Raw genomic sequence first — 22,302 nt, 5'->3', positions numbered from 1 at the left:
AAGAGGCCATGATCATTTTACATGTGGAGGTCTAAATCCTTTGTATTCTTTCCAGTAATAGGAGACACTTTTCAGTATTTATACCAAAAGCAACTTATGCTGTTTTGGCTTTTGATGTCCTGAAAAACTAGTATGATTATGAAAGATTTTAGGGACAGGGAGCGAGTACTAAGGGATTAAATAGTATAGAATCATCCTAAATTCTAACCTACACCTTCATCAATATTGAAACACTGTTTTCCAGCAAATGCACTTGGTAAGTGGCAATTTATTATCTTTTCTCTCCTTGGGTACTCTTTCATGAATTTAGTTTCAACAGATGCATGAAGTGAGACAGACCTAGTACCCTGCAGACTTGACCTCAAAAAGATGATTTATCCTGTATTTTCCCATTTCTCTCCATTTAAACTGCTACCACTAGGGTAAAAATCAATTATCAGCAGGGATGGTTGGCTTTGCTGTATCCCAGAGTCACTGGCTGCATTCAGCTGGGCATCTTGTAAATGCCTACATGCCGACAGTGCCCCAGATGTGTGTGTGTGTGTGTGTGTGTGTGTTTGTGTGTGTGCATGCAAGTGGTGAGGTAGTGTAGATGGATTATTACCTGCCAATAGGGAGGGAATAGTAGTACATTTACATACACGGTCAGGAATCCATGTTATGTTTACCTTATTTTTTTAAATTTATTTATTCATGAAAGACACACACAGAGAGGCAGAGACATAGGCAGAGGGAGAAGCAGATTCCCTGTTAGAAGCCTGATGCAGGACTTGATCCTAGGACCCTAGGATCATGACCTGAGCCAAAGGCAGACACTCAACAACTGGGCCACCCAGGTGCCCCTATGCTTACCTTAATATTTGAGGTTGACATCAGTCTTCAAATATTAATCTGGGCGTTTGTGTTCTCATATCACTAGGTAAACATGAACACTTAAAGCTGCAGAGTTATAACACCCCTTCTAAAAACCGTATATCAAACACAGATCTTTGATTAATGAATAAAATGTCTAATATTCATATCTAACTGGCACTAATCACATATAACTTTCATGGAACCTGAAATTGACAAGATGTGTTGAGCCATGAGAACTCCCTCTCCTAGCTGGTGGATGACATTCTGAAGAAGATTTCCTTTTATTAATTTTCACATTTTGATCAGAATATTTCATTGAAAGCACCATTGATCAAGAGTCAAGTTCTTTCTATTTAATGGTTTTGTCCCTTGATACCAGGAAGGATTTTTCCTGGTTGTCATGTCCTATGTCAGAGGGAAGTGCTTAGCAGTTAGGAACCACTTAAGGCCACATCTAAGCAACAAGGAAGGTTAGCAGGAGAAACTCTCAATTACTTCTCATCTAAGGCCTGTCTTTTCAGGGTACCTAGGTGGCTCAGTCAGGAATTCAACTCTTGATTTTGGTTCAGGTCATGATCTCAGGGCCATGGGATTGAGCTCTGTGTAGGGCTCCATGTTCAGTGGAAGGGAGAGGGTCTGCTTGAGGTTCTCCCTCATCCCCCAGGCTCTCTTTCTCAAATATATAAATAAATCTTTTTAAAAAGCCTATTTTTTTCAAGGTTGTAAGTGTTGGAAGTCACCTCAACACACTGAGCCAGCCAGCATCACCTTATTGGGTACATGGTTTCTTAAAGAAGTTTGACAGGAAGAAAATATAAAACTTAATTATACGCAGAAGAAATAATTCCAACTTGTATGATGGTTTTAAACCAGGACTCTAGGTATGAGAATAGCCAACTGAAATATTTATTGGCATTTATTCCAATTTGCCTATGAAGGCAAACCTGGAGTCATGCATGCCTCGGGAAGTGGAAGTCTCTGTTGATAGCGACCATGAAAGCACACTAGTGAATACTGCAGGAGTGCACTGAAAGAATGAACTGAGTACATTGGAAGATACAAGCAGATATAAACATGAAGCAATAGCTGATGAACTTTGTGAAAAATAGCAAAACTTGAAAGATGCTTTAAAACACTATTTTTATCTCAAAAGGACTGTTTGGAGCCAAATGTGTTATTGATAATACAATCTGTAAGGTTGCAAATTCAGAAACCACAAACCAGTTTAGATGAAAGGAGACTTTTGTGAATTCTGAAAATTCTAACTCTTCAGAAAAAAGTGAAAATTAATGTGTCCCAGGATCATGATGAGGCTGTTTCTGAAAGGCCATAATTAAAAGACTAGGTTCTCCTCTTTTGCAAGGGCTTGGGAAATGAGGACAAGGACCGGGTCTTTCCATGGAAGAAGCAGAGAGAAGAAGCAACAGCAAGAAAAAGGTTTATAGACCTGTCCACACATCTTGGAAAAGCTGTCTCATCAGATGTGTCTACTTCAATTCCAAGAAACTTTTACTTTCAGGTCACAGGACAGTGTGCAGTCAGGCTTTGGAGCTTTCTTTAGATGTATCACACAAATCCAAGAGTCTATTCCCTTGAGTTTTGCAGCACAAAGGTGGTTAGCAATTCCTGATAATTATGGGCCTGTCCAATGACATCAGAGTCTTTCTGGAGTTGTCTTTTCCAGCCAGGATTTCCAAATCCTCAGGTTACAAGGTATGATGCTTAAGGTCATTGTCTCTTGGGAGTGTACTTTCTCATTCAGGGACCCAGAGTGATTGACAACAGGGCTGGAGTAGGCCAGCAAAGAGGAGTGGCGGGTTGCAGAGTGCTGCACAGCCACAGGGCACAGAGCACCTGCTGGGCATGGGCAGATTCATGCTTTGTTCTTCAGCATTTGGGTCTGGGGACAAGGCCTGCTCCTCCTGGAAGGGTGTGATGTTGATGATCAAGTAGGGGTTGACTCTCACTGGGACCACAAGCGTAGTGAGTTCCACTGGGGTGTCCATTTCTGTTCCCATCCCAACTTTTACCTCCTAGCCAGGACTTCCACCTGTCATCCCTCCAAGTGCCCCTCACCCTGTACTACCCCCACCAACGTTTGCAATTCAAATGATGGAGGTGGGCGTGCTATTTAGGCTCAATGAGGCCTGACAGACTGAGGGATGGGCATGTAAACTAATCTCTTCCAGTAGGAGTCGGTTTCAGGGCTTTTATTATAATTATTGGACAAAGAGGAATGTTGGCCTGTTGGGGTTTGTAAGCTGTGAGCCTGGAGCCACTGCTGGCCATCTTTGGCATCTTCTAGAAATAGCCAGCCTGAGAATAAAGTCAACCCAGACAACAGCAAGAAAGAGTGAAGGAGAGAGACCTAATGATATCATTTAAGTCTGATCAGAAGCTGGCTTCAACTCTTAATGAAATTGTAACTTTTAATCATAACTGCTAAACTAGTCAGAGTTGTGTTTCTGACATTTGCAACTGAAAAGTACTGACTGATTTAGCATCTTTCTCACTGGTTTCAAAAGATCCCATCCCTCATTCCTTTAGGACTTTGTTATTTTCTCTTTTCTCTTGCTTCCTCTTTATTGACTTTTTCTCCTCAGCATAAGTTATCCTTCAGTCCTTCCTAAATAAAAAAGCAAAAGCAAAAACAAGCAAACAGCCTTCTTGTGAGCCTGTACAGCCTTCTATTTATTTACTTTTCTCTCTTTGAGTTCTTATTCCAAATTTTTTTTTGTGTGTAAAAATCCCATCTTAATCTGTTTGGGCTGCTATAACAAAATACCACAGGATGGGTAGCTTATAAATAATAGAAATCTATTTTGGAGGCTGGGAAGTTCAAGGTTGTGGTGCTCAATGTGGTCATGGTTCAGTGAGAGATTTTTTTTCCTACTCCATAGCTGGTCCTTCTCACTGTGTCCTCACTTGGTGGAAGGGGCAAGAGATCTCTGTGGTGTCTCTTTTATAAGAACACTAATCCCATTCATGGGGGCTCTACTCTTATGACCTAGGAACCTCCAAAAGACCTCACCTCCTAATACCATTACATTGGGCATTAGGATTTCAACACATGAATTTTAGAGGGAAACAAACATGCAGACTATACCAACTTTCCTACACTATTTCCTCACTTCTCATTCTCTTCTCAACCCACTATGATTTGACTCCTATTCCTATCTTCCCTTGAAACTGTTTCCAGTAAGGTTGACAATGACTTACTAATGGTGCAATATATAGGTCCTGATCTTCTCTGACCTTTCTGTTACCCTAGAGGGCCCAGTGATGGTCATATATTTGGATTCACAACATGATACACCTATGGCATTTACAATAAGTCCTAATGAGGCCAAAGTCAACATTTTCTCTTTTCATTCCTTTTCTTGCTACCCTTCTCTAAGATGTCTAGAAATCCATGCGATGGTCTAGCGGGCAACTGTAATGTAGTTCTGAACTGTACTTCCTCTGGGAATGTAATTTTGCTTTGTGCTGTAGGAGTGATTGCACATTTTGTGAAAGAAGGAATAGTGCTGTGATAATCTTATGTGTCCTACTGGCCCTTTGGACATTGTTAAATGTAGAACATATGAGAAACTACCTATTTCAATAAAATATGGTTTAGATGGCAGCTATTGATGGAAAGCAGGTACCTGATAGAGACCCTCTAGCTTTAGATGGAGGAATGGATGGGGAGTAAAGAACTGTTTTGGGCTTTAAATTTTACTGGAGTAGAGGATTCTAGTTTTTGAGACTTTCTCACTGAGGTCTTCAACATGAAACTACCCATATTGTTCAAATATGGGCACTACTACTTTTATATTGCAGATTGCTAAACTATAGTTTTAGCCTAGTCTCCTTTCCTGAGCTCAGGGCATGTATCCAGTGCCTGATTATGTTTCCTCTTGGATGTCCTAGTCATCTCCAAATTGCTTCATCACTGCAGTCTCCTTTTTCTCCTGGGTACCACCATCCTCTAGCTATCAGGAGACCTGGGAATGATTCTAGGTTCCTCCTTCCCTTGATTTCCCCTGTATCTGTCTACTTGATAGGAATCCCAGTATATTAGCTGGGAATCCTCATGAAATCCTCTGGCCCTTGCCCTCCAATGATTGTTCATGCTAAAGCTAACTGATTTTTAAAAGGTTCAAATTTGATTTTGTAACTCATTGTTTAAAATCTTTCCAATGATAGCTATACAAAGATAAGACTCCTTGGTACAGTTTAACGGGGTCCTTTATCTCCCTAGTTCTTGACATGCCCTTTTGGAATGTTTTCAGGTTGTCTGTTTCAGGGCCTACTTGATGTCTGTCCCCCAGTGATCTGCTTTTCTTCTCTACTGCTATTACTTCTTATTTGGCTAATTTGTATGAGTTCTTTAGCACTCAGTTTAGAGATCTCAAAATTCAGGAAAATCTCTCTTCCTGGACCATCCTTTCCAAGGTAGAGAGGGTCTACTCATGGTTAATGGATATCATATCATGGGAATTATATTTGCTTTTTTTCCACTCTAAACTCCTTGAAGGCAGACTTCTCTTGTTCATCTTAGCATATCACTATCTCCTGAAGAGTTTTTTCAAACATATAAAATAGTACTCCCAGCAAAGTAAAAAAAAAAAAAAAAAAAAAAAAAATCTAGTATTAGAGTCAGTTGCATCTTATAAGGCAGAGCAGGCCCAGAGGTAAATATAGGGATTCTGGCTATGGCTATTGATGTCAAGTCTTTGAATTAAAATAGAATTGGGAAATACATCAAAAGCTATTCATTAATCCAACAAGTGAATGGTTCAAATAGGTATTTGGTATCATGCAGAAGGATCTTCAGTTGTGCATGATGATGCATGTTTGATTTATAATTAACAGAAACTCTCATCAATATAATTATAACAATTTAGATAATATTCATTAGTTGCCAGGTTTGCTAACTTCATGGTTGGTTATTTCTTTTAATTTAATTTAAATTTCTTCTATTTAATATAAGTAAAACCATCATTAAATTATACAAGAAAAAAAATGAAAACAAATCCCAAAGCTTCAGATGGGTTTTTAAAAACTTTATGAAATCAGCATGGCTTTTGCTTTGTAACATTCAGGACATTTTACTTCTGAATTTCATGCTTTCCATATCCCTAGGAGGTAGCCATTGAAATAGTGGTTTCCTGGAATGTATTTAACTTTTGTTGACAGTGAGGATACCAACAAAATGATTAATAACATTTTGCATTAGTGTAGTCTTTTTACTTTTCAATGGACACCTACATATAATAACTTACTGATACATTTTATAGGAAAAAAAAGAATCATGTTGAAAGTAGAAACCTTTTGTTCCCCTTAAAATACACCTTAATACAAATTTGATTTTGATGAATCCAAATCAAGATGATGTGGTTAATTGATTAGCTTCAGGGGCCTAGGAATGCTCCCACATAGGGGTGGGTAAAAAAGGGTTGCTGGTATCATGGGGTGGTGGTCAAAAGGGGATGTCAACAGAGCACTGAACCAGGAAAGTTGGGGTGCACTTCCTGAATTCCCAAGGGTGCCTCTTCCTTTTAATCTTTGATACTTACTTCAGAAGGGAAGATATGCTATCTCCTTCACTGCCTTCTTCCCACAAGCCTTGTTCTCATCAAGCAAACCTATTAACAGAGCACATGGGGAACGGAGAGTAACTATCCTTGAAGACTGTGTGGTGGACCACGATGGCCCCCATGTCAGTGTGCAGGTGTGCAGCTTTACAGAGCGAAACATGGAAACAAAGGAGCTATGCTGGGGAAGAGATGTAGAAGTTGGATGAGACAATGCTAATTGAAATATAACTATTTGCATGAAGGTCCTTAGGGTGTTGCTTTTAAGTTTAGCTTCTCATAGTAACACTATAGAAGGGTTACTACACTTTCTTTCTTTCTTTCTTTTTTTTTTTACACTACATTGTTTGGTAGTTGGACATTTAGATAAGTTGTGAAACGTGTGTATATGATAGACTTTTAAGATAAATCAAACAAGCAATTCCAGTACATAGAAAATTTAATTTGAAATAATTTAAAATGTTCATCAAGAAATTTTAATTTTAGTGCCTTGGTACCAGATGCTTAAGAATATGTTTGGGTCTGATCTCAAATCAGTTCAGGTAAACAGACATAACCAAAAATTTATATATATGTGTGCATTTATATGTACCCATATATGTATACATGTCTGCATACACACACATTCATGCATACATATATTCAAGTTATATATATATTCAAGAGTTATATATTCAAGATATATAGAATCAAAACACTTATAGATTCAAGATATATAGGAATTCAAGATATATATATATTTAGGATATATATATATATATATATATATATATATATATATATGATATATAGAAATCTACCCTCACTCAGGGGTGGGATTCTCTAATTTTACTCGTGGTACATATTTTGGAAACATTACTCCCAAGAGGGATACATTAACCATAGATGGAACAGATTCCTACTCTTATACTTCTAAGTATTGTAGTCTTCTTTAGGGTTGTTAATTCAGGTATAGAATGAAACTCTATACCTGAATCAGCGATAACTCTGAGGTGGAAGAAACCTAAGCACTTGGACCTATGTTCAGGTAGAGGATGAACTAAAGCCAGTAAGAGAAATGGACTGTTTAGTCTTGGCTTAAAAGGTTCTATTTCTCACCTACTAGGGTATAGACATCTATTTCAAGAAGTGATTTTCTTAAAAATATCTTTTCTTTAGTTATGGACACAGTAAAGTATAATTCAATTTTTAACTTGCTTTCAATCTTTTTTTCTAGAAAAGCTTCCTCCAAAGTTAGTAGCAGTCAAAAGTATGGCAGAAGTGTGGTTTTCTATGCCAATGAGACTATTTGTAGTGGTTAAGTCTTTTCAGCAAAATGTTTTGTAAAAGTTTCTTGGGGGTGTACATTTTCCTTTAGTGCACACCCGAAGACTTATGTTCTCACAAGTGTGTGTGTTTTGAAAGTCCCTAGTACTTTCATTTTTGTGTAGTCTTTTAAAATATAATTTAAAAACCCCTCCATGATCTATTAAATGTACTGTTATTAAAAATTGGCCAAAATATCAATTTAGATCCTAAATTTGGGTTTACACACCTAAATTGACGTATCAAGACCATAAAGAATATGAAAATTTTATTTTTATAGGAGACTTACACAGAAAAAACATATCTCTGTTCTGTGTGTTTAAGTATTTTAATTTACTTAGCTTGTTTCTGCGTGTGCGCACAACTGGTAGATGCTTTTCTTTCTTTTTTTTTTTTTTTTCTTTTCTTTCTTTTGGTTTGGTCAAGGGTGCTTATGATATAATATTTGAATTAAGGATTTTGTTTTATTCTAAAGGATGAAAATGGGAGATCAAAATCTATGAAGTCTCTAGGTGAATAAGAAAAATACAAAAAATTAGGAAAATATGTAAACTCAAGTTATGAGGTATTTCATAGATACAGTGCCAGTAGAAATTCTCTTTCCCACTATTTGCAACTGCCAGATCTCTTGCTTTAGTCTTTCAATCTGTACATTTGGAGAAATACAGAAAAATTTGAGATAAAAGCCCTTTTGTTCATATGAGGATTGCTATAGTTCAGAGCAGAGTCAGAAAAGGAAAGTAATAAAGCATTATTTAAATGTATTTATATAAGAACAAAAAATTTCCTTAAAAAGTTATTAAAAGTTTTTTTTTTTTTTAAAGTCCTAAAGACACTCAGTTTTATAGGGCACATGATTGTCTGTGTGACCACTCTTTCCAGAGGGAGGTTTTTATTTTTAAATACGAGGAAAGTATGACTTCTTCAAATTAGATTTTCCATGCTATATTTAGTTTTACAGATGTGTTTAGTTCTAAAACTGTGGTTTACTGTGTTCTGGGGAGAGTATGTATATAAAAAAAATCCCAGGAAACCCTTACATCTAACTCAGATGCAGTCAATTTTAGCACTACACCAAGATCTCTCAATTCTTGTAGCTTATTGCTTCTGTGAACCAGAAATCCCTAGATTCTCTGTATCTAACTTTCTATGGCTAAAATCTGAGAAAATGACCTATTATCATTTCTTCTGAATAGCTACGTTGTTTTAAAGTTTATCAAAAATTTATCATTTGTTTCTGAGAGTCAAATAGGTTGTTCCTCTAACATAACAAGAATCAGGAATCTCCAGCAAAGATTTCATTATATACAATGCATACACCAGAAATACACAGATCACACACGAATATGCTCTCAGTCAACATACACAGCATTCACTCAAGGGGTAAATGAGTAACAAGCCAAACATACATACATGTGCAAATGTACAATTAACAGCATATTATTTTAGATCCTAATGTCCTTTGAATATTAAAAATGAGCCAGGAGAAAGTTCTGCTGACAGTCATATGAAAGCTCTAGGTTGCAATTTTCATGTAGAAGTAGCTTCATATCACATCTCTCGAGGTTCGTATTGCACAGCAAAGGACCATGCTGAATATCATGCCAAAGATCTGAAACAGAGGGAACCACTTGTTAATGACATTCAAATGATAGAAATTGATTTTTTAAAAAGTCAGTAAATTGCATGGGTGTCTAACAAATAATTATACCAATAATTACTGGCTTTAAGTGGCATTTTTATATATATTAATTATGGCTGCTGATTAAAGACTTCCATATTAACATGTCAACTATTGGCTGTTTACACTTTGGTCTAAATAGTTTCCTATTGTTGGAAAAGCTCTGAATTTTTGCCACAGTGACCACATATTACAAAGTAGAGCATCTCTTCATTTTCCCTGCTTCATTTTAAAGTATAAATGTTGCTTCACTATTTAACTCAATAGTATTCTGAAAGTATGAACTGAGATATTGAAATATGGTATTACTGACATATTCTGCCTCCTGGATAATTCTTTGAAAAGCCAAACACTGGGAAAAACCAATGGTTTTGAATACAAGGATACCAAAAGATCTTTCTTGTTGTCAATCATTTCCCCTACAATTTCTCAGAGCCTATGGAATGCTATCTGTGGGTACCATGTTAATAAACTACTGTCAATGTTTGTTTAAAGAAATATGTACCATGACCTTATGATTCTCTCCACAATCCTAACCTACATCAGACTAGAATCTATAAATGCTAAACTTAAAAAGACATGACTTATCTGCTATTACGGAAGGGAAGAGGTAGGCTTAAGAGAACCTGGAGCAGGGCTCCAAGCTTCTGGCTGCCACAACTCAGTACCACATATGGCAGGAGAGACACCTAATGGACATTTGGCTAATTGTGCAACTCTTACCTTAAGAAGAAAGGAATTACAGAAGCTCAGGGGGTGCTGATTCAAGATGACCAGTAGCGAGCCTTCCCCCTTTAGTGTGGTTGTCAACTTGGATACAGCCCTTACTTCGTCCTGGTTGTATTCTAAAGGGATCCCCTCAGAAAGGAACTTTTTCAGTATTGTCCTGCTACTTGAGTCAGGGGTTACTGTCTCTAGGATGCTTGCTCATTGAGATTGTAGAATTGTTATGAGTGTCTCTTTGATACCTCTATTATTCAGCACATTTTCAGATCTTCTGCCTCAAAATTGTCCTCAGGAAGCAACAGAATAGCAACTAGGCTACCCCTATAGAAGATGAGGAGGGCCGAGAGATGTTCCTGCATTAGGAGGTACTCAGCATAGTATTTCACCCACTGCCCCACCCCTCTGAGTTCTAAATGCAGAAAAGAGGGAAGATGCTTGTGTGTCCCAGAAAACTGCCAATTCCATGATTTTCCTTGCAATTCCCTTTGCCTCTGCCTTAGCTTATGCCATGAATTGATCTTCATAGAGAGCTAGAGGGTAAGTGCTACCTTAGCATGAGCTATTATCACTCAACCCCTGGACTGTGGAAATCATCTCTTTACTAGCCTGACTCAAATCTCACTTCCTTCCAACTTACCTCCACATGGCAACACAGGTCCTTTTGTCCCTTGGTGGCTTCCCTCTACCTTAAGGATGAAGCCTAACCTCTCAAAAGGGCACAGTTATGTGGATCCTCACATCCTCCTCACTGTCCTCTCTTGCCAGTCCTATGGTCCCTATCAATTCTTGCACACCCTTGTACTGTAGAGGCACTGAGCCTCCTGCAGGTACCTAGGTGCACTATGCTTCACACTTCTACATAGGTTATTTTCTTTGTCTGGATTCTGGGTTCAGGAGCACCCAGATTATGTACAGAGCTAGCATTTACTGAGTGCTATCTTCCAGACACTTTATATGAGTCAATACTCTATATGGATTACCCCATTTCAGAAATCTTCACAACAATCTTATGAGGTTAGTACATTAAAATCCTCATCTTACAGATGAGGGAATTGAGGAATAGAGAAAGTAAGAAACTTTCCATGATCCCAGGGCTTGTAAGAGGTGACCCCAGACAGTGTGATGCCAAAGCTTGCACTATTAATCATTGCACTACACTGCTTCTGCAAATCATAGGTGAGAGAGATTAACCTGGTAGGCTATTTTAAATGTTTAACAGTAAGAAGAGACCCAGAATTGGAAATCACTTGTTTAGTTTAAGCTTGTTGGCCTTAAAATATGAAGTTATTGCAATGATAAACTCAAGGTCATAATTAGGTTAAAGTTAAAATTGGTATCATATTTTAGAGAACTGAGTGTTGCTATAATATCTAATGAGTTTTGTTCTTAGAAGATGTCCTGTCAACAAGTGTCTGTCTTTTATGAGAAATCTCTCCTAAAATACTGACATATCACACTCGAAGGCAAATAAGATGCAAAGGCTTCTTAGAAAGCAAAAAAGATAAGTTCTGGAACTTTCTCACCGTGAGACCTGCAATCCCAATACCAACAATTCCGATGAGCTGGAGCTTAACACTGATTATGGCCTCAATTTCATCAATGCAATTCTGTTTTGGAAAAAAAAAAGTCAGGAATAACAAACGATGATATCTGTGAATTATCACTCTGATCCAACCCTCTCTTTCTCTACAGAGCATCCTGTGAAAGTTAATCCACATCAGCTTCTTGCTCACATTTAAAGCGCTTCTCTTAGCACCATTTTGATAACCTTAAAGCAAAAATGTATATCGGGGAAAAAAATACAATCCTCTTCTTTTGGTGGAATGTTCCTATTTAGGCCAACAGCTCTTTCAGAGCCCTGAAACCTGGCTGGAGGAAGCTATTCTAGGACCTGAAGCATTTAAAAATTTGGGGCATCTTCTTGCTTTCAGCATATAAAAATAAGTAAAATATCCCCCAAATAATAGCTCCTTGCTTTTGTCTTGTCATTAATAATTTAAAAGACTTTCTATATACTTGGTCCAATTTACTATGCAAGGTAGGTATTACCTAGTAAGAGGCTTAAAAGTCTGTACTGGTTTAAATTAAACAAAGGAATAGAACTCTAGCAATTAGACGACCACTCTTATCTATGATGGCTGTGCTGGGTGGGTCTCTATTGTCTCATCTGCCCCATAGAGACTTGTGGAGGTCAGATTCAAAGAATGAGGGATAATTGGATAGGGAGCAGAACAGATCACTTGTCACTACAATTAATTTCTCCAGTTTCTATTTGGAATCCTCTTACGTATAGAGGTATGCTCTCCATGCAATTATGTCTTTAGGCTGTCTACGTCCTTTTACTTGTCACTCGTCAGCTCCCTCTAGTACTCACATATGCTGTATGAAATCCCTATCACTATTATTAGGTCTCCTGTCATAACCGCATTCATTCATTCATTCAACAATCATTTCTTGAGCATCTACCTCGCCTCAGTGAGTTACTGGAATGACATGGTAGGTATAGAGATAAGACATGATTTCTTCTCCCCTTAGGGAGCTCACAGTTTAGAAAAGGATACAGATTCACAAAAAGTAACACACTATAATACATTCTGGTAAAAGTTTGAGAACCACTGCACTAAATAGTGGCTGTCTCACTAAACTGGAGTAAATGGTTTCCATAGGTTCTATAGTCAACCTATAGAAATCCTTCAACCTTCTTCTTCACCTATAAACTTCTATGCTCCATTCAGTTCCAGGCACTGTTGTAGGCAGCAATCATGCAAAGTGAACAAGGCAGCCCTGCCCCTTACCTCCATCTCATCAAAGCCAACCAAGTACCTTTCTCTGTTGAAAGTTAACCCTTTATTGGAGCTAAATCTCATTCCCTCTCATCTCCTCAGGAAGCCTGTACTGTCAGTTATCTTCCCCTTTTCTTGTGCATTCAGCCTCTCCTTCTCTGTTGATATTTCCACTCATCATATAATGCCATGCCTGTGTTCTTCAGCCTAAAACAAAACAATCCCCTCTACTGCAGTCTTCCTCTAGCTCTGCCCACGTTCCCTCCTTGCTTTCACAGTCAGCTTCTTTTTGTGAACAACTCACATGTACTGGTTTGCTTAGTTGTAAAGGAAATATGTGCTTACGGTTGAAATCTGGGAAATTCAGTAGTTCCCCCTTATCTGTGGTTTGGCTTTTGCAGTGTGTCACCCATGGAGTTTCACCTATCCATTGGGGATCTTGAAACATAGCCTCTGCAGGTAAGGGGGAACTATTCCAGATTAAAAGAAAGAAAAGAAGACATATTTGTATTCTTATAATAAAGATAATCACTAACACTGTTGGTGTATTCTTTTGCTTTTTTTTTTTGAAGATTTTATTTTTCATAAGTAATCTCCACACACAATGTGGGGCTTGAACTCACAACCCCAGGATCAGGAGCTGCATGCTCCATCACCCGACCCAGCCAGCCGCCTTTGTTGGTGTATTCTTTTTTTTTTTTTTTTTTTAAAGATTCTATTTATTTGGGAGAGAGAGAGAGAGAATGAGAGCAAGAGAAAGCACAAGCAATGGCGAGGGGCAGTGAAGAGGGAAAGGGACAAGTTGACTCCTTGTCACGCATGGAGCCTGACGTGAAGCTTGATCCCAGGACCCTGAGACCATGACCTGAGCCAAAGTCAGATGCTCTACCGACTGAGCCACCCAGGTGCCCCTGGTGTATTCTTAAACACAAACATACACTTAGTTCATTATTTATATACAACTATGTGCTTTTTAGACTTAAAATTATGACTTCAAAATTACTTTCATTAAAAATTCTTTGAAATAGTGGCCTTTAATGGCTCTAAAACAATTCATCATATGATAGTACATAATTCTCCTATTGTTACAATATCAATGGCCTATTCAGTATTTTATTCTTATGAATAACACTGCAGTGATACCATACCTCTGTCCATATCTGATTTTTTTTTCCTTAAAATAAATTAAGGAGTGAAATTTCTGAATCAAAGGGCATGAACACACTCTTAGCTCACTAGTTGCTTTAAATTTCTTTTTCAATTTTAATTCCAGTTACTTAACATACAGTGTTATATTAGTTTCAGGTGTACAATACAGTAATCAACACTTCCATACATCACTTCCCCATCACCTATTTAACCCACCTCTCCTCTGCTAATCAGCAGTTTGTTCTCTATAGTTGAGTCTGTTTCTTGATTTGTCTCTCTTTTATCCTCCTTGGCTTGTTTCTTAAATTTCACATATGAACAAAATCAAATGGTGTTTGTCTTTCTATGACTTATTTTGCTTAGCATTAAACTCTCCAGCTCCATCCATGTCATTGCAAATGGGGACATTTCATTCTTTTCTATGGCTGAATAATATTCCATTGTGTGTGTGTGTGTGTGTGTGTGTGTGTGTGTGTGTGTATGTGGATAGATATAGATATAGATATATCTCACATCTTTTTTTTATCCATTCCTTAGTCCAATGGATACTTGGGCTACTTCCAAATTTTGACTATTGTCGATAATGCTGCTATAAACATCAGGGTGCATGTATCACTTTGAACTAGTATTCTTGTATTCCTTGGGTAAATACCCAGTAGTGAAATTGCTAGATCATAAGGTAGTTCTATTTTTAATTATGTGAGGAGCCTCCATACTGTTTGCACAGTGGTGTGACGGTTTGCATTCACACTAAGAATGCATGAGGGGTCCTTTCCCCCCACATCCTTACCAACACCTGTTCTTTCTTGTATTGTTAATTTTAGCCATTCTGAGAAATGTAAAGTGACAATTCATTGTAGTTTCGAATTGCATTCTCCTCATAAGGGATGTTGGGCATTTTTTCACATGCTTGTTGACTATCTGTATATCTTCTTTGGAGAAATGTCTGTTCATGTCTTCTGCCTATTTTTTAACTGGATTACTTGTTTTTTTGGGGGGTGTTGAGGCTTATAGGTTCTTTATATATTTTAGATACAAACCCTTTGTCAGATATGTCATTTGCAAATATCTTCTTCCATTGTGTAGGTTGCCTTTTAGTTTTGTTGATTGTTTCCTTCCCTGTGCAGAAGCTTTTTATTTTGATGAAATTCCAATTGTTTATTTTTGCTTTTGTTTCCCTTGCCTCAGGAGACATATCTAGAAACACGTTGCTATGGCCAATGTCAAAGAAGTTACTGCCTGTGTTCTCTTCTAGGATTTTTTATGGTTTCACGTCTCACATTTAGGTCTTTAATCCATTTTGAATTTATTTTCATGTATGGTGTAAGAAGTGGTCCAATTTCATTCTTTTGCTTGTTGTCCAGTTTTCACAGCACCCATTGTTGAAGAGACTTTTTCTTTTATTTATTTATTCATTCATTAGAAAGAGAGGGAGAGAGAGAGGAGAGAGAGAGAGGCAGAGACATGGGCAGAGGGAGAAGAAGGCTCCATGCAGGGAGCCTGATGTGGGACTCGATCCTTGGTCTCTAGGATCACACCCTGGCCTGAAGGCGGCGCTAAACCACTGAGCCACCCGGGCTGCCCGAAGAGACTTTTTCTCATTGGATATTCTTTACTGTTTTGCTGAAGATTAATTGGCTTTTTGGTTGTGGATTTATTTCTGGATTTTCTATTCTGTTCCATTGATTTATGTGTCTGTTTTTATGACAATACCATAGTGTTTTGATTACTGTAGCTTTGTAATATAGCTTGAAGTCCAGAATTGCGATGCCTCTAACTTTGCTTTTCTTTTTCAAGATTGCTTTAGTTATTCAGGGTCTTTTGTGGTTCCATAGAAATTTTAGGATTGTTTGTTCTAGTTCTGTCAAAAATGCTCTTGGTTATTTTGATAGAAATTACAGTAAATATGCATATTGCTTTGCACAGTATAGGCATTTTAACACTATTTGTTCTTCCAATCCATAGCATGGAATGCCACTCTACTTCTTTGTGTTGATTGTCTTTAATTTCTTCCATCAGTGTTTTATAGTTTTCAGAGCACAAATCTTTCACCTCTTTGGTTACATTTATTCCTAGGTATTTTATTATTTTGGGTGCAGTTATAAATGGGAGTTTTCTTAATTTCTCTTTCTGCTGCTTCACTATTGGTGTAGAGAAATGCAATAGATTTCTACTCATTGATTTTGTATCCTGAGACTTTACTGAATTTGTTTTTAGCAGTTTTTTTTTTTTTTTTTTTTTTTGGTGGAGTCTTTAGGGTTTTTCTAATTCCTTAGAACCGCTTTTGTTGCATCCCAGAGGTTTTGAACCATTGTGGTTTCTTTTTCATTTGTTTCCTTGTACTTTTTAATTTCTGCTCTTATTTCCCAGTTAACCTTTTCATTGTTTAGTTGCATGTTACTTAGCTTCCATGTATTTGTGGCCTTTCCAATTTTTTTTCTTGTGGTTGACTTCTAGTTTCAAAGCATCGTGGTTAGAAAGATGCATGGTGTGACTTTGATTTTTGAATTTCTGGAGGCTTTGTCGTGGGCTAATATGTGATTTATTCTGGAGAATATTCTGTGTGCACTTACAGAATGTGTATTCTGCTGTTTTAGGATGAAACATTCTCTGACTCTATTTGTTAAGTCCATCTGGTCCAGTGTGTCTCTCAAAGCCATTGTTTCCTTGTTGATTTTCTGTTTAGATGACCTGCCCATTGATGTAATTGGGATATTAAAGTCCCCTACTATTATTGTATTATTTTTGATTAGTTCCTTTCAATTTGCTATTAACTGTTTTGTGTATTTGGGTGCTCTTACATTGTGTGCATAAATATTTACAGTTGCTAGATCCTTCCTGTTGGATTGTCCCATTTATTATTATATAGTGTCCTTCTTTGTCTCTTGTTATAGTCTTTGTTTTTAAAGTGTATTTTGGGGCAGCCCGGGTGGCTCAGCGGTTTAGTGTTGCCTTTGGCCCAGGGTGTGATCCTGGGGATCCTGGATCGAGTCTCGTGTCAGGCTCCCTGCATGGAGCCTGTTTCTCCCTCTGCCTGTGTCTCTGTCACTCTATCTATGTGTCTCTCATGAATAAATAAAAAATCTTTAAAAAAAATAAAAAAAATATTTTGTCCAATAGAAGTATTGGTACTCTGGCTTTCTTTTGACATCCATTTACATGATAGATGTTTCTCTATCCCTTCACTTTCAATCTGCATGTGTCTTTAGGTCTAAAATGAGTCTCATGTAGGCAGCATATAGATGGGACTTGTTTTTTATCTATTCTTCACCCTGTGTCTTTTGATGGAGCATTTATTGCATTTGCATTCAGAGTAATTATTAATAATTATATGTTTATTGTCATTTTATTATTTGTTTTGTGATTTCTTGTGAAGATTTTCTCTGATCCTTTCTTATCTTTCTCTCATGGCTTGCTGATTTTCTTTAGTGATATATTTGGCTTTCTTTCTCTTTATTCTTTGCATATTTATTAGTGGTTTTGATAGATGGTTGCCATTACGCTTGTATATAACCTCTTTTGCATGTAGCAGTCTATATTAAATTGATGGTTGTTAAAGTTTGAATGGATTGTTTTTTCCTTTCCTCCTCATACTTTATGTTATTATATTTCATATACTTCTTCTGTGAGTTCCTGGACTGATTTTTTTACAGAAATATTCATTTTAATTCCTTTTGTGTTTCCTACCTTTATACTGTCACTTTTGTTCCCTCTTTTCCACTCAAAGAGTCTCCTTCAATATTTCTTGCAGAGCTGGTTTAGTGGTCATGAACTCCTTTAACTTTTTTTCCCCAAGAAACTCCTTATCTCTTTTATTCTGAATGATAGAGTATTCTTCCTGGGTACAGTGTTCTTGGCTGAAGATTTTTCCCATTCAGCATGAAATATCATGCTATTCTCTTCTGGCTTGGAAAGTTTCTGCTGAAAAATCTCCTGCTAGCTTTATGGGTTTTCGCTTGTACTGAATTCTTTTGTCTTTCTTTTAAATTTTTTTTCCTTATTGCTATATTTTGCCAATTTAATTATAAGATGTTTTGATTAATTACAAGATGTTTTGATGTGGAGCTGTTTTTGTTGATTTTTATGGGTGTCCTCTTAGAGCTAAATATCTGTTTCCTTCCCAAGATTAGGGAAGTTTTCTGCTATTATTTCTTCAAATGAATTTTCTGCCCCCTTTCTCTCTTCTTTTTCTTCTTCTTTTGGGACTCCTATAATATGAATGCTATTATGTTTGATAGAGTCATTGAGTTCCCTAAGTCTATTCTCATTTTGCATAATTCTTTTCTCTGTCTTTTGTTCAGCTTGATTATTTTCCATTATTCTGTCTTCTACGTCACTAATTCATTTCTCTGCTTCTTTCATCCTGCTATTCAAGAACATCAAGCATGTTTCTTATTTTGCTTATTGAGCTCTTTATCTCTGCTATATTATTCCTTGTCTCTGTGCTTAGGGTCTCACTTAAGCCTTCTACTTTTTGCTCAAGTCCAGTGAGTATTCATATGATCATTGCTTTAAATATGTTATCAAGCATATTACTTATATATGTTTTGCTTAGATCTCTGGCTATGGCTCTGTCCTGTTATTTCATTTGGGATAGATTTCTGTCTCCTCACATTGTCTGCCTCTCTGTGGTTGTTTCTGTGTTAAGAAAGTCAGCTGTGTTCTCTGCTCTTGAAACTGCTTTTTAATAAAAAGAGGTCCTGGCACTTCAGGAGAGTATCCTATGTGTGTTGCTTATGCCCTGTTATTTTGTCTGAGTAACTTTTCAAATATTTATAGGAAAAAATTTCACAGGTAAATACAAGCATAATAAAAGTAGTAGATTAATGACATAAAGAACAGTATAGAGATTAAAACACAAAAGCAGTAAAATCAATTATATCTATAAAAATCAGTCAAAGAATCCACAAAATAAAAGAATGTAAAGTGTGACATCATATAAAATGTGGAGGAAGAGGAGTAAAAATTTAGTACTTTTAGAATGGGTTCAAACTGAAGTGAGCACCAGCTTAATATAGATTGTATATGCATAAAATGTTGTATATGAGCCTAGTGGTAACCACAAATCAAAAACCTGTAATAATATACAAAAAATAAAGAGAAAGGAATCCAAGTAAATCATTAAGAAAATCATCAAATCACAAGGGAAGAGACCAAAAGAAAGAACAGAGATGACTTACAAAACAACCATAAAACAAGTAACAAATTGGCAATAAGTACATACCTATTAGTAATGACTTTGATTGTAAATGAACTAAATGTTCCAATCAAAAGGGGACTGAATGGATAAAAAAACAAGACCCATCTATATGTTGCCTAAAATAGACTCACTTTAGACTTAAAGATACATGCAGATTGAAAGAGAAGGGGTGGAAAAACCTTACCATGCAAATGGAAGCAAAAAAATAAATAAATTCTAGGCTAGCAATACTTATATTGGACAAAATTGACTTTAAAACAAAGACTATCATATAGGACAAAGGAAGATCACTTCATAATAATACAGGGAACAATCCAACAAGAGGATATAACAATTGTAAATATGCATCTAATAAGGGAACACCTAAATTCATAAAGCAACTATTAACACACATAAAGGAAGAAACTGATAGTTTACAATAATCGTAGGGAGACTTTAACATCCGGCTTACATCCATGGATAGATCATCCTGGCAGAAATCAACAAGGAAACAGTGGCTTTGAATGATACATTGGACCAGATGGACATAATAGATATATTCAGAACATTCCATCCAATAAGAATAGAATACACATTCTTTTCAAGTATATATGAAACATTCTCTAGAATCAGTCACATATCAGGCCCCAAAACACATCTCAATAAATTAAAAAGGATTGAAATCACATCATGCATATTTTTTGACCACAACAGTATGAAACTAGAAATCAATCACAAGAAAATATCTGGAAAGAACACAAATACATGGAGGCTAAATAACATGCTAGTCAACAATGAATGAGTCAACCAAGAAATCAAAGAGAAAATAAACAAAAATACATGGAGACAAATGAAAATGATTAGACAATGTTCCAGAATCTCTGGGATGCAGCAAAAGATGTTCTAAGAGCAAAGATTATAGCAATATATGCCTACCTCAAGAAGCAAGAAAAATCTCAAACAACTTAAACTTACACTGAAAGGAGCTAGAAAAAAGAAAAACTAAGCCCAGAGCCAGTGGAAGGAAGGAAATAATAAACATCAGAGCAGAAATAAATGAAACAGAGACTAAAAACACAGTAGAACAGATCAATGAAAACAGAAGCTGGTTCTTCCAAAAAATCAACAAAATTGATAAACCTTTAGTGAGACTCATTGAAAAAGAAAGAGAACTCAAAATCATAAACAAAGTAGAAGAAAAAACAACTGACAACTATAAAAACATGAAGGATTATAAGAGAATATTATAAAAAATCATAGGCCAACAAATTGGACAACCTAGAAGAAATGGATAAATTTCTAGAAACATGACCTCCCACAACTGAATCTGGAAGAAATGAAAAATTTGAACAGATTAAATACTAGCAATGAAATTGAATCAATAATTTAAAAGCTCCCAACGAACAAAAGTATAGGACCAGATGGCTTTTCAGGTGAATTCTACCACTTGTTTAAAGAAGAGTTAATCCATATCCTTTTCTTTTTCTGAAAGAGAAAGAGAGCCCGAATGAGTGGGGGGAAGGGTAGAGGGAAAGAGAGAAACTAAGAATCCTAAACAGTCTCTACACTCAGTGCAGAGCCTGATGTGGGGCTTGATCACAGGATCCTGAGATCATGACCTGAGCTAAAATCAGGAGTCAGATGCTTAATGAACTGAGCCACCCAGGCTCCCTGAGTTAACACCTATTCTAAACTATTCCAAAAAAGGAGAAGAGGAAGGAAAGCTTCTGAATTCATTCTATGAGATCAGCATTCACCTTTGTACCAAAACCAGGCAAAGACACTACAAAATAAGAGAACTACAGGCCAATGTCTCTGTTGGACAAAGATGTAAAAATCCTCCACAAAATACCAGGAAACCAAATCCAACAATATATTTAGAAAGATCATTCACCATGTTCAAGTGGATTTATTGTTGGTGTGCAAGGGTGGTTCAGTATTCATAAATCAATCAACTTGATATATCACATCACTAAGAGAGTTTTACCATAAGGTCACCTCAACAGATGCAGAAAAGCATTTGACAAGGTACAATATCCATTCGTGATAAAAACCCTCAGCAAAGTACATTTAGAGGGAACATACCTCAACATAATAAAGGTCATATGTGACAAGCCCACAGCTAACATCATTCTCAATGGGAAAAAATTGAGAGCTTTTCCTCTATGATCAGGAACAAGATAAAGATATCCCATCTTACTACTCTTTTTCTTTTTTCCCACTCTTACCACTTTTATTAAACATGGTACTGGAAGTCCTAGCCACAGCAATCAGACAACAAAAAGAAATAAAAGGCATCTAAACTGGTAAGGAAGAAATAAAACTTTCACTACTTGTAGATGACATGATACTATATATTAAAAAAACCCTAAAGAGTCCACCAAAAAACTATTAGAATAGATAAATGAGTTCAGTAAGGTCACAGGATATAAAATCAGTATATAGAAATCTGTTGCATTTCTATACACTAATAATGAAATAGCAGAATGAGAAATTAAGAAAACAATCCTATTTATAATTGCACCCAAAATAATAAAATACTTAGGAATAAACTACCAAGGAGGTGAGAGATCTGTACTCTGAAAACTATAAAACATTGATGAAAGAAACTGAATATGACACAAAGACATTCCATGCTCATAGACTGGAAGAACAAATATTGTTAAAATGTCCATACAACTCAAAGCAATCTACACATTTAATGCAATCCCTATCAAAATACCAACAATATTTTGTACAGAATGGGAACAAATAATCCTAAAATTTCTTTAGAATCACAAAAGACTCCCAATAGCCAGAGCAATGTTGAGAAAGAAGAACAAAGCTGGAGAAAACCAATCCCAGATTTCAAGATACACTACAAAGTTGCAGTAATCAAAATAGTATGTCACGGCACAAAAAGAGACACATAGATCAATGGAACAGAATAGAGTCCAAAAATAAACCCACACTTTATGGTCAACTAATCTATAACAAAGAAGGCAAGAATACACAAGGGGAAAAAGATGATCTCTTCAATAAGTGGTACTGGGAAAACTGGACCAC

General features: G+C 36.6%; 1 protein-coding gene across 5 annotated transcripts in view; it reads right to left on the bottom strand.

The window, feature by feature from the left end:
• Positions 1–5,888: 5,888 nt before the first annotated feature.
• TSPAN2 (tetraspanin 2) overlaps positions 5,889–22,302 on the bottom strand; it is a 57,581-nt gene continuing 41,167 nt past the window's right edge. For 3 of the 5 annotated variants that reach the window (XM_077842743.1, XM_077842741.1, XM_077842744.1), the window contains exons 7-8: positions 11,670–11,753; positions 5,889–9,351 (exon numbers count right to left, since the gene is read on the bottom strand). In XM_077842743.1, the coding sequence (XP_077698869.1) occupies positions 9,286–9,351; positions 11,670–11,753 (150 nt within the window). In that variant the 3' untranslated portion in view covers positions 5,889–9,285. The remainder of the gene's footprint in view (positions 9,352–11,669; positions 11,754–22,302) is intronic. The other 2 variants (XM_077842742.1, XM_077842745.1) reach the window with 1 other exon arrangement.

This window comes from Canis aureus, chromosome 12 (assembly GCF_053574225.1).
Source record: "Canis aureus isolate CA01 chromosome 12, VMU_Caureus_v.1.0, whole genome shotgun sequence".
NCBI lineage: Eukaryota > Metazoa > Chordata > Mammalia > Carnivora > Canidae > Canis > Canis aureus.
Note: the sequence above shows the minus strand (reverse complement) of the source record. Positions and strands in the feature narration are given on the sequence as shown.